Below are 12,099 nucleotides of genomic sequence, written 5' to 3'. Positions count from 1 at the left end.
GTAGTTCAGAAGAATGAGGAGTGATCTTATAGAAATACATAGCAATGCATTCTTATGGAGAAACAATATAGCTTACATTGTGACCAACAGAAAATGAGTAAGGGAAATTAGCCTATCAAACACAAGAAACACACACACACACACACACACACACACACACACACACACACACACACACACACACACACACACACACACACACACACACACACACACACACACACACACACACACACACACACACACACACACGTGACTTGTGCAAATAGTTTAATTCAAACCAAGATAAATTAATAACGCCAACACTTAATTACACATGAATGTGGACGAACAGTAAGGCCAAATTACTACACAAGGATTTAACAGTGGATTGTTCTGGCTTACCTGAGCCTGTTTTGAATACACGAGTCATCAAAGCAGTGGCACAAAAAAGATATAAAGAAATGTTATTATTCAATTTAGTCATTCATTGTTTCAAAAATTCAATACTGTTCAAAATGAAATAGTGTAAATTATAATTTCTAGTAATTTTAAAAATAGATCAATATATATTTGTGTTCTTACATAATAGGCTTTTTAGCCTTGTAATTTAAATAACATCAATTTTAAATTTGTTGATTTTTGCCAACTCCATTTAATATCAAGGTCAAAATTTTAGAACCTTTGCCATGTGCTCAACACTCTGGCTGCAATGAGACATGAACCAAAATGGGCCAAAGTTTCAATATTCACTGTCACTGTAGGTGACATTGTGAAATGTCTGTCACCACCCATTACAAGATCAGAGGTGCAGCATCATGGAAGAGATACCATTTGGCATTGACCTGGCTTAATTGCTGAGAGCCATGCCTGTCTATATTTTCTAGGTCACTTTTTTATTTGTTTGATAACCTATGTTTTACTCCCATTAAGTAAAGCTCCTTTTGCATATGTTCAGCCATTGTGCTTGCCTGCAGGTCTTCCTCTTTGGGCAGTAGACTGAGGAGTTACACTGGATCTGTTAAGACCATTGGTCCTGAGAAACTGTATTATTCACTCCCTGTCCTATGCTTTTTCATTCTTATTAGATCAACCAGTGATTTTATTCCCATCCAACATAAAGACTTAACACATCAAAGTCTAGATTTTCACTGGAGCTTTTCTATTAGAATCCCATTGAAAATATTATGAGAGCAAGTTTCTTTTCCTTTCTTGTTTTGCCAACTGCTTGAATAGAAATGAATTCTATTGTATTGTTTCAAAGGATTTCATTTTAAATTGAATTTTCAGTTCTACTGCAAGTTAGCAGCTTTCAGCCTCCTTGTTACCTCGATTTACTGAGATCCAGTTAACTACTAGAGTCAAAACATTAAAAAAAATGCTATAACCTGCTTTTTATATAACATGCCAATTGTAATGTTTTTCAAAGGAAATTTTTAAATCTTTTATAATCATGACAATATCTGTACCTGCTCTTTTTTAAAAAAAAATTATAAATTCATAAGCTGCCTGCATTTTACTAGAGGATGAAAAATAATTTAACTGGGGAGAAAGGTGTATATTTGGAATTTCGTGTCTTTGTGTATAAAGTTACTATGTGGTGTTTATAATTAGAAGATTTAGCACAGGTTGACAGTTTCAGATTTAAATACGTTTTCTCCCATAGTGTTTACACAGACAGGAAATCAACTTCTTGTTTTTCACTCCAGCTAACATTTGCTTCCCAGCTGCCCATTTTAATAAGACTTCACCGAACACATCTGTCTAATGAGTCTCCAAGGTACAAAACTAGATTGGACTTATGAAAGAAGTTGGTATGATATTTTCAAAGCACACACTATGCAGTCATTTATTCTCCTTTTGCTCTACCTAGAGATGATCTTTTAAATAAAAGATTTGGACATGAAATCCTTTAAGGATGCTTTAACTGACTTGTTTTATCGATTTGTTGATAGCCACACAAATGTAGTGGCCTTGACCTTTCTATTGTCAGTATACCATTCTGCACATTGCTCTAAATAGAATCAGAAGCAGGGCCTGAATAACAAAACAAAATGCTATATATTTTTTAACTTTCTGGGATATTTGGACACATTTCTTTGCCCCTGTCTAGTTGATCATATACTCTCAGCAGTGTGGGAGTGGGTGAATTAAGTACTGAGAATCAAGTAGGGATACATGACCTGCTCCCAACTTATCAACAAAGTCTCCTTTATATGAATACCATGAGGCACCAGGGAATGGTTGCCCTGCTGGTTATTTGTCCTTGTTCAATACAGCTTCATCTGTAAGGAAGATGCAGTGGGTGTTGAATTTGAATATGTCCCTCCTCTCTGTTCATGTTACTATGTGCCTGTTCTGCAATCACTATTGGCTAGCTTCAGCTAAGATATCACTGAAATGAAAAATGCCATTTAATCAAAAATAAAGTTACATTATTCTCTTGCATCTCTGTATTTCTATTGGAGTCTCAGACTCCACCAACATCAAGAGATTCAAAAGTAAATTCAAAATGTTCACAATGTTTCCTAATTGTTTATATTTATAGCAAAAAAACATTATATTTGCCTGAATTTAGACTGCAGGGTTAAAGTTATACTGAACTTAAAGGTTTAGAGTCAAATTCCAAATCCAGTGTAAAAATGATCACATCTATGATATTGGAAAATATCTAGTTATTGATGTAACAGCTGTTGTGGCTAATAGATGTTTAATTAGCTGTCAAGTTCACTGTCAACTCAGCAGTTACATCATCAAAACTTCCAAACATAATGGTAAAATCCACAATGTTTATAATTACCTGGTTGGCGTGATCAAGCTTTGGACAAGGCCGTCCACCATTATATGGCTTCTCACGCAGCCACTTGGATCTGACCTTCACTCCACTGCCGCAGGACTTGCTACAGCGAGACCAATTAGACCACTCACTAAGCTTACAGTCAGATGGGCAGGGAATGACACAGGCTTCCTCTATGTATGCTGGCATCAGAGAAAACAATTGAAGCAGTTATAAATGCATGATAGTGACTGCTCATGTTATAAGAAATCAGAGTGACATTCTGATGAAACCAGTTCAGTTATCAAATGCTTAATGTGAGTGACAGCAGATCTCAAAAGAAAACAAAAAAGGGTAGTAATAGTGGCATGTTCCACACTCAGACACAAAATTCAGGAGCCAAGGTTAAATATGAGGCTGTGTGACCTACTCATGCATTTACCGAGGCCCCATACTGATAGGAAGTATGGATTATATTTCTGGATATTGAAGCAATTAAGGGATATGTGAATTTAGGCAGCAAAGTAGTGCTGAAGTAAAACATCAGGCATAATCTATTCAGTAGGAGCAGGTGTAAATGTCTGAATGTTCTATTCCTGCTCCTCCCACAGTCACTTTCATTGGCCAAAAGTGAAATTGAAAAATTAGAGCATAAGGCTAATTTCTACTGAGTTTGGCTAGCATCTCTTTAGAGTGGGGTATGAGCAGTTTCATGGGATATCATACCATGAAATGAGTCCCATGTTATTTTTGGACTGGAGATCAGGTACATTGGTACCTTCATGCTTGGGTTCTACGGAAATAGTCTAATCTTTTAAAATACTCCTTTTTTAACATAATGGTGTTGGGTAGACTGAAGGGACTAAAGGCTGATAAATCCCCAGGGCCTGATTGTCTGCATCCCAGGGTACTTAAGGAGGTGGCTCTAGAAATCGTGGATGCACTGGTAATCATTTTCCAATGTTCTATAGATTCAGGATCAGTTCCTGAGGATTGGAGGGTAGCTAATGTTATCCCACTTTTTAAGAAAGGAAGGGGAGAGAAAACAGGGAATTATAAACCAGTTAGCCAGACATCAGTGGTGAGGAAGATGCTGGAGTCAATTATAAAAGATGAAATAGTGGCACATTTGGTTAGCAGTAACAGGATCGGTCTGAGTCAGCATGGATTTCTGAAGGGGAAATCATGCTTGACTAATCTTCTAGAATTTTTTGAGGATGTAACTATGAAAATGGACAAGGGAGAGCCAGTGGATGTAGTGTACGTGGACTATCAGAAAGCCTTTGACAAGATCCCACATAGGAGATTAGTGGGCAAAGTTAGAGCACATGGTATTAGGGGTAGGGTACTAACATGGATAGAAAATTGGTTGGCAGACAGGAAACAAAGAGTAGGGATTAACAGGTCCTTTTCAGAATGGCAAGCAGTGACTAGTGGGGTACCGCAAGGCTTGGTGCTGGGACCGCAGCTATTTACAATATACATTAATGATTTAGATGAAGGGATTAAAAATAACATTAGTAAATTTGCAGATGACACAAAGCTGGGTGGCAGTGTGAAATATGAGGAGGATGTTAGGAGAATGCAGGGTGACTTGGACAGGTTGGATGAGTGGGTAGATGCATGGCAGATACAGTTTAATGTGGATAAATGTGAGGTTATCCACTTTGGTGGCAAGAACAGGAAGGCAGATTACTATCTGAATGGTGTCAAGTTAGGAAAAGGGGAAGCACAACGAGATCTAGGTGTCCTTGTTCATCAGTCACTGAAAGTAAGCATGCAGGTACAGCAGGTAATGAAGAAAGCTAATGGCATGTTGGCCTTCATAACAAGGAGAGTTGAGTATGGGAGCAAAGAGGTCCTTCTGCAGTTGTACAGGGCCCTGGTGAGACCACACCTGGTGTATTGTGCTCAGTTTTGGTCTCCAAATTAGAGGAAGGACATTCTTGCTGTTGAGGGAGTGCAGCGTAGGTTCACGAGGTCGATTCCCAGGATGGCAGGACTGTCATATGTTGAAAGATTGGAGTGACTGGGCTTGTATACACTGGAATTTAGGAAGATGAGAGGGGATCTGATTGAAACATATTAGATTATTAAGGGATTGGACATGCTAGAGGCAGGAAAAATGTTCCCGATGTTGGGGGAGTCCAGAACCAGAGGCCACAGTTTAAGAATAAGGGGTAGAACATTTAGAACGGAGTTGAGGAAAAACTTTTTCACCCAGCGAGTTGTGGATCTATGGAATGCTCTGCCTCAGAAGGCAGTGGAGGCCAATTCTCTGGATGCTTTCAAGAAAGAGTTAGATAGAGCTCTTAAAGATAGCGGAGTCAAGGGATATGGGGAGAAGGCAGGAACGGGGTATTGATTGTGGATGATCAGCCATGATCACATTGAATGGCGGTGCTGGCTCAAAGGACCGAATGGCCTACTCCTGCACTTATTGTCTATCGTCTATAATTCTCATCAAGGCAACAGACTGATAAGAAATATTGCCTCTTCAACTCCCCCTCGGTTTCAAACAAAAGGTAATTATAATAAATGTTTTTCATTTGACGATTTCACTGAGTCTATGTAATTTGATACTGTGATGTTTAAATTCCTTGTATTGTTAACTTTTAACAGAAATCAATCCTTGAAGAAAAATATTTTGATAGAACTTTTAAGGTATTTTAAGTCAGATTTATTTACCTACTATATAATCCAATATTCCTTTTCTTTAAACCTGACGTTAAATGCAAACGATGTGGGATTGATTAGTATGAAACAGTAAGCACAACCATTTTACTAATGTTATGGGATATGAAACAAATTAAAATAGATAGAGACATTATAAAAAACTTGGCTATGAACAGTAAATCAAGCTGTGATTTCCAAGCATCGGGTTTTATTCTTAACTGAACTTTATCCTAATCAAATTTTAGAAAAATTGCCCTTATTTAAAGATTTCAATTCTCCTGCAAATTTTGTGATCATCCAAAATGATTAATATTTGCTTTTTGAAAACAAATTTTATTGAAAATGATGTAAACCTTGTCTTCATATTGAGTAATGTTTTGTGCAGAAATAGGTATTAGGTCTTATTTTGTTGGGTGGTAAGCCATTTTGACAGTATTCCTGGAGTTATCAAATATAGCAAGAGAGAGGAATAAAAATTTGTGAAGAAGGGTCTTTGACAATTCTGTGTTCAAGCCTATCATATTAATACAAATATAGCGAAAGAGATTACTTTCTGGACTACAACCTGATGTTTCTAGGAATACTGGTTGCAGAAATGAACAACTAGGATACATGCGGGGTGCAACTCAAGTTTCTTATTGTTCTAGATGGAGTTGGAGTGCTTGAGTGTTTCTAGAGCTGGCTTCATCTGGACAAGCAGAGAGCATTTCAACATGTTCCTGGATGTTGTCGAGTAGATGGCAGAAAGACATTGTGGTATGAAGCAATGAGTTACACAACAGGACAGCCAGTGTCTAGCCTGCACTTGTGCCAAATTCCTTACCTAGTTAATCTAGTTGAGACAATAGTGATTCTCAGGATGGTAGAAAACTTAGCAATGGTAATGATATTAAACGTCAAAGGCAGGTGGTTAGACTAAGCTCTTGATGCAGGTGGTCACTGTCTATCATTTTTGTAGAACAAATTTTACCTGTCACTTACCATTGTGAATGTTATCCAGGTTTTGCTGCACCAGGGACAAACAAACTAATGATTTCTCAGCAGAATTATATATTCCCGTGAGAAATGTCTAGAAACTACCTTAGAGTTAAGAATATAGGATCAACCACAAGATTCAGAAGATATTTGTTCAATTAGAGAATTTCAAATCTAAAGAATTTTGTGCCATTAATGGTTGCTGATATAATGTTGTTGAAAGTATATAAGAATGTGAAAATGGAATTTTTATCACTAAGAGAACAAAATCTTCTGGGGATATAACAGGAAAAAAATGTTTAGGATCAGGAGGTTAAGGATCAACTGCTATTTAGTCAAATTACGGAGTTATTTTGAATTAATGTGTGATCAAGCTGTGTTCTTTCAAACTGGAATATGACACTTTGAAGACATAGCATACTGGTGAAATGTTTGACATGCATATGCACTAATTAAAAAAAGCATTACTGCTTTGCTAACCATGTCTGTTGCATCGTCCTGATTCCACAAGTCTATTATTTTGATCTCTACATGCCAATGCCTGATAGCGATAGCCCCGTCCGCACTCCTTGTTATCTCCTTGGACCTTCATGCCAAGCATGGTCTCCGTCTTTCCCTCAGGCAGAATGCAGTCTGACCAGTTGCCTACTGGCTGTGCAGTGTATTTGTTGCAGGGACAGAACTGGGTTTCAATCAGAGGGAAAAGTTGAGTGTTCCTACACTTTTCTCTCTTCTTGCTCTTACCTGATAGTAATAATGAAAAAATTTATTAATCAAGGAAAATATTAGAATAATAAAAACTTTTAAATGCGAGAAAAATATTGCTGAATTTACCAAAGCAAGATACACTGAAAGTAAACTTTTCATCTTCAGTTTCATATTCATTATAAATTATTATAAATTACTACGACTGCACATTGCACATTTAGAAGGAGACGTAACGTAAAGATTTACCCTCATGTATGTGGAAGGATGTAAAAAATAAAGTAAATATAATTCAATGTGAATTACTTAGTATTATATTGGGCCACGTTATTAGAAGATCCAGATGATTTCCTAACCCTTCAAAGTTCCTAATCTTGGCCATGAGATGAGGTGCTTTAGAACACCAAACACTTACTTTCAGGGAAGGGCTATGTGAAAAATACCATCAAATAGTTCTCCCAACTTTTAGAATGGTAGCTTGTTTGGGAACAATATTGTGGAAGTCTGTAATTAGCTTCCTACTACTTGTTCGATAGTCCTTGGTTTGTAAGTGAAGGATCATTTCTGCCTCTTCAATGTCATGGCACTCATCCTTAATTCATAAGAATATGTATTCATATTTTTCTCATCTTTCATCCCAATTATCCCAAGACCTTCTCTGTTGATTTCTAATCTGCTACACCCCCTAAAATGAAGAGTATGCAAAAACAAACTAGAAGATAATCCAAATGAATCCAATACCGGGCAGGAATCATAGATTTCATGAAAACGTACATGAAAAATTCAAAAATACTCTGGAAAAAACATAACTTTTTTAAGTTTTGAAAATTAAAATGTTTTGTAAGATAGTTTTGCTGAAGCTATGTATTTCTGCACTTGCCTGGGAATAGGAATTTCAACCATGTTTTGGTGAATTAGTGAAGATATCTGGCTTGATTAGTTCTTCTTAATGGTTCCAGTCAGTAACATTTTGTTTGAAGTCTCCAATTTAGCATAATTTAAAAAATAAGCTAATATATGCAGTTAAAATGAATAATCAGACACTAAAATGCAATAAGAGATACTAAAATATCAGTAGACAAATAATCAGAGAATATTTGTATTTGATGAAAACTTCAGGCAATGAGGCTAATCCCAGAATGGGGTGGAGAGGATTAGGGCTTCTGGATTAAGAATCTTCTGCTTGAAGGTTGCTGCCCTTAGTTGCTGGCATGGGAAAGAGTATCGCCAGCTGCCCAAACATAAAGGTAGAGGCCCTGAAAACAGCAGTGCGTTTAAAAGCCGAAAGGTGAGCAGTATGGTCCTGCTTTACATTTTGTTTCAAAAGCTATTTGAAACTTGGCTTGTTCAAATTCATGTTCGCAAGGAACAGGTGGCTCTGAAATGGTAGAACTCAAGTTAAAGTTCAAGTTTATTGTTATTCAAATGTATACATGTATGCTGCCAAACAAGACAACATTCCTCTGGACTTACGTGCACAGCACAGTACATAAAACTCACATTCATAACACATAAAGTAATATTACCACAAATAAATTAACAAATAATAAAATGTATTTATGACACAAGTTAAAAAGTAAGCAATACAATGATACTTGTGTTTCATACATGACGAGACCTGGGTGGTGGCAGGAAGTTCAATAGTCTCATGGCTTGGGGAAAGAAGCTGTTTCCCATTCTAATAGCTCTTGTTCTAATGCTACTGGACCTCCTATCTGATAGTACGGGTTGAAAGGGATTGTTGGATGGATAGGAGGGATAAGTTTTAAATTTCTCTCAGGCACCAATAAAAACATTGCAATTAAAAGAAGCAGCTTGAGATGACAAATTCTTGAAAGAATACAGTCCTTAATCCTCTGTGCATTGATATATAAGTAAAGAGTCTAACATTTATCTAGCTATTCACAAAAATAAATTATTACACCTACTGTAAAGACCTTTATTTACATTTCTTTGCAATAAATATTGAATATACATACCTTTTATTCATGAGGTTCTATTTGCTATTTTATTTCAATAATCAAAAGGAATTTGATAACATAGGTGCCTAGAACATTATTAATAATGCATATTTCACAATGCAGTTTTATTAGTTGCATTGATTTCATGGGTTGTTTTGCCAGTAATGTAATGATGCAAAAATGATATGCTTAAAGCACAGAAAATGTTTGTTAATATCATGTTAATGCAAAAATTTATCATTGAAATAATCACATAGGAAATGGATGCAAAAATACCTTATTGCATCATAAAATTCTGTTATAATCGATTGCATTAATTGTCTATTTCTGACTTTGCTCTTCTGCAAGAATATTTCAATATAAAACAGGAGGGAAAAATTGTGAGCATGCATGTTTACCTTGAGGTATCATGTTAAGGGAGGGAAGGAATGGTCACACGGTCGGGTTGTTCATTGACTTACCAACAATTGTTCTTCGTCTGGTTTGTACTGTACCACAATCACCAGTGCAGGAGGAAAATTTAGACCAGTTGGTGAACTGGCAGTCATCCTGGCAGGGCAATTGACAATGTTGAGTTAAAGCCGGCATGGTGCCAGCCCACTTCAAGCAATTGCTTATGTCCACTTGACTGCCATCTTGCTTTCGACATGATAACGCTAAAAGATAAAAAAGACTTAGATTGATGTATCAATTTTCACAACCTCAGAATATTCCATTTTAGATATACAGCACTGGAATATTTATTTAATATTGATTGTGGAGATGCAAAAAATGCAATACACAATAAAAACCTGCAAATAGCAAAAAAGTTGTTATTTTGGCGAGTTGGTTGAAGGATATTTTTGGGCAGTGCAACTTTTCTCTAGTTCGGAGTAGAGTTTTGATGAGCAGGTGGAACCATGTCACTTCCAATAGATTGTATTAGATAAAAAGTAAGCTAGGTTGCTTTAGATGAAATAGTTAGTCAAGTGTTTCGTGAAGCTGTAAAAAGAGTCATGGAAAGTTAGCTAAAGGCAGATGTAGGCTTCAGACACATACATATTCATGTGGTAGGAATATTACAAAACTAGATAAAAAGTAAGATCAAGCAACACACACAAAATGCTGGTGGAAAGCAGCAAGCCAGACAGTATCTATAGGAAGAAGCACAGTCAACGTTTCAGGCCGAGATGTCGACAGTGCTTCTTCCTATTGATGCTGCCTGGCCTGCTGTGTTCCATCTGCATTTTGTGTGTGTTGCTTGAATTTCCAGTATCTACAGATTTCCTCGTGTTTGAGGAAGCAAGATCATCTATCTTTCTTATGCAGTCCTTTTGGGTGAAGATGACTTAATCCACCCTAGTTTTGTAGGTTGTAAGTTGCTAAAGGGCTCTGAACTGGAAGAAGGTGGATGCTTGCCAAGGGTTATTAATCATCAGGGATGTTATATCTCATTCTTCTGCCAAGAAAAAATGGAATCTGATTTTCATTAAATGATTATGTTCAAAAAATTGGTTAATTTTTGCTCCTATACTAAGGTATAAAGAGAATGACTGCATGGCTTGCAGTAACACATTTTATTTTGTGCCTCTGTACACTATAGCAACCTTTCTGATGACTGGCATTCATGCTTGAACCAGGACTAAGCAATTGACCACTTTCATATATCTACCTAGAAAATTATAAAGGATATGAACATTAATTGACTAAAATAAAATAATTATAACAATTGGCAAACATCGCATAGCTAATTCTGCAACTAATGGTGAAACTGGGGTCGGTCACACCAGAATTAAATGATTAATGATTTAGTTGAGGAAATTAAATGTAGTATATCCAAGTTTGTGGACAGTACAAAACCAGCAGGTGATGTGAAGAAGAATCTGAAAGGATCCAGTGTGATTTGGTTGAATGAGTGGAAAATCCATGGTAGATGCAATATAATGTCAATAAAAGAGAGATGATAGAACAGGAAGACTGATTATATAACAGACCATATGGAAGTGGTGACAGTGTAGGAAGTGTTGAAGAGTACAATGAGAACTGGATTCCCTTGAGATGAATTACATGTTGCTCTCTATAAACGAGGGACATGAGTACAGGAGGAGGATGACGTACTCCAATTGTAGAGGGTTTCAGTTAGATCACTCCTTGAGTTATTGTGTGCAGCATTAGTCTCCTTATTTCAGGAAGTTCAGATGTGCTGTGGAAGGAGTGTAACAAAAGTTTACGCAACTGATTCCTGAGATGGCAGGACTGAAGAATGAGTAGCAATTGGGACAATTTGTAGCTTCCAGGGTTCTGAAGAATGAGGGGAACCTCAATGAAATTTATAAAATCCTGATGAGATTAGGCAGATTAGAAGCAGAAAGATTGTTCTCAATGGTGATGTTCAAAACTGAAGATCATAGGATGAGGATGTTGGGTAAAATATTTGGGACTAATGTGAGGATAAACTTCCTCCACCAAAGCATGGTGAACCTGCTGAATTCTCTATCTTGGATGAGAATTGAGGCCAATTCATTTCAAGGAAGTATAAAATGTAGTTCTGAATAACGAAGAGATCTGTGGGATAAGGGGTGAGGGCAAGAACACAATACTGAATTTTCTTGATTCCTTATGATTGCTTTGAGGACAGATTAGGCTTGGGGGGGGGGGGGTGAAGTATCCCACTCTTACTCCAAGGTTAAGGTTTATGTGACAGTTGACTCATCACTGATCAGTGCTAAAGTGCTGAGAGAAGTAGTATGCATCAAATGATTCACATGCATAGACACTGGCATCGGCACAACTGTGTGCAAATATAAAGCACTTTGCCTATAGAAATTTGCACTGAGAAAATGTTCTTAGAATATCAGTTACCTTAAAATAGAGCAACATCATAAAATGATTAATAAAGCTCAGGTAAATGTGAAAACTCTTTGTATGTCATTAATTACAATGCCAAGATAGAGTTAAGTATGCTGGCTTTAGTGATGTTGATTGAAATTTCATGCTAAAGTGGACAAGGACAAGGCACTTGAAAATGAGTCAGTGAGAAGCTGTGAA

General features: G+C 36.8%; 1 protein-coding gene across 1 annotated transcript in view; it reads right to left on the bottom strand.

Moving 5' to 3' along the window:
* The window catches only part of LOC140732044 (thrombospondin type-1 domain-containing protein 7A-like), a 547,816-nt gene that overhangs the window by 63,398 nt on the left and 472,319 nt on the right, over positions 1–12,099 (bottom strand). Inside the window, exons 16-19 of the mRNA XM_073054149.1 lie at positions 9,534–9,728; positions 6,887–7,150; positions 2,780–2,958; positions 385–390 (exon numbers count right to left, since the gene is read on the bottom strand). Coding sequence (XP_072910250.1) covers positions 385–390; positions 2,780–2,958; positions 6,887–7,150; positions 9,534–9,728 — 644 coding nt within the window. The remainder of the gene's footprint in view (positions 1–384; positions 391–2,779; positions 2,959–6,886; positions 7,151–9,533; positions 9,729–12,099) is intronic.

Source organism: Hemitrygon akajei, chromosome 8 (genome assembly GCF_048418815.1).
Source record: "Hemitrygon akajei chromosome 8, sHemAka1.3, whole genome shotgun sequence".
Taxonomy (NCBI): Eukaryota; Metazoa; Chordata; class Chondrichthyes; order Myliobatiformes; family Dasyatidae; genus Hemitrygon; species Hemitrygon akajei.
The sequence above is the reverse complement of the archived record's forward strand: the minus strand, read 5'-3'. Positions and strand labels throughout refer to the sequence as shown.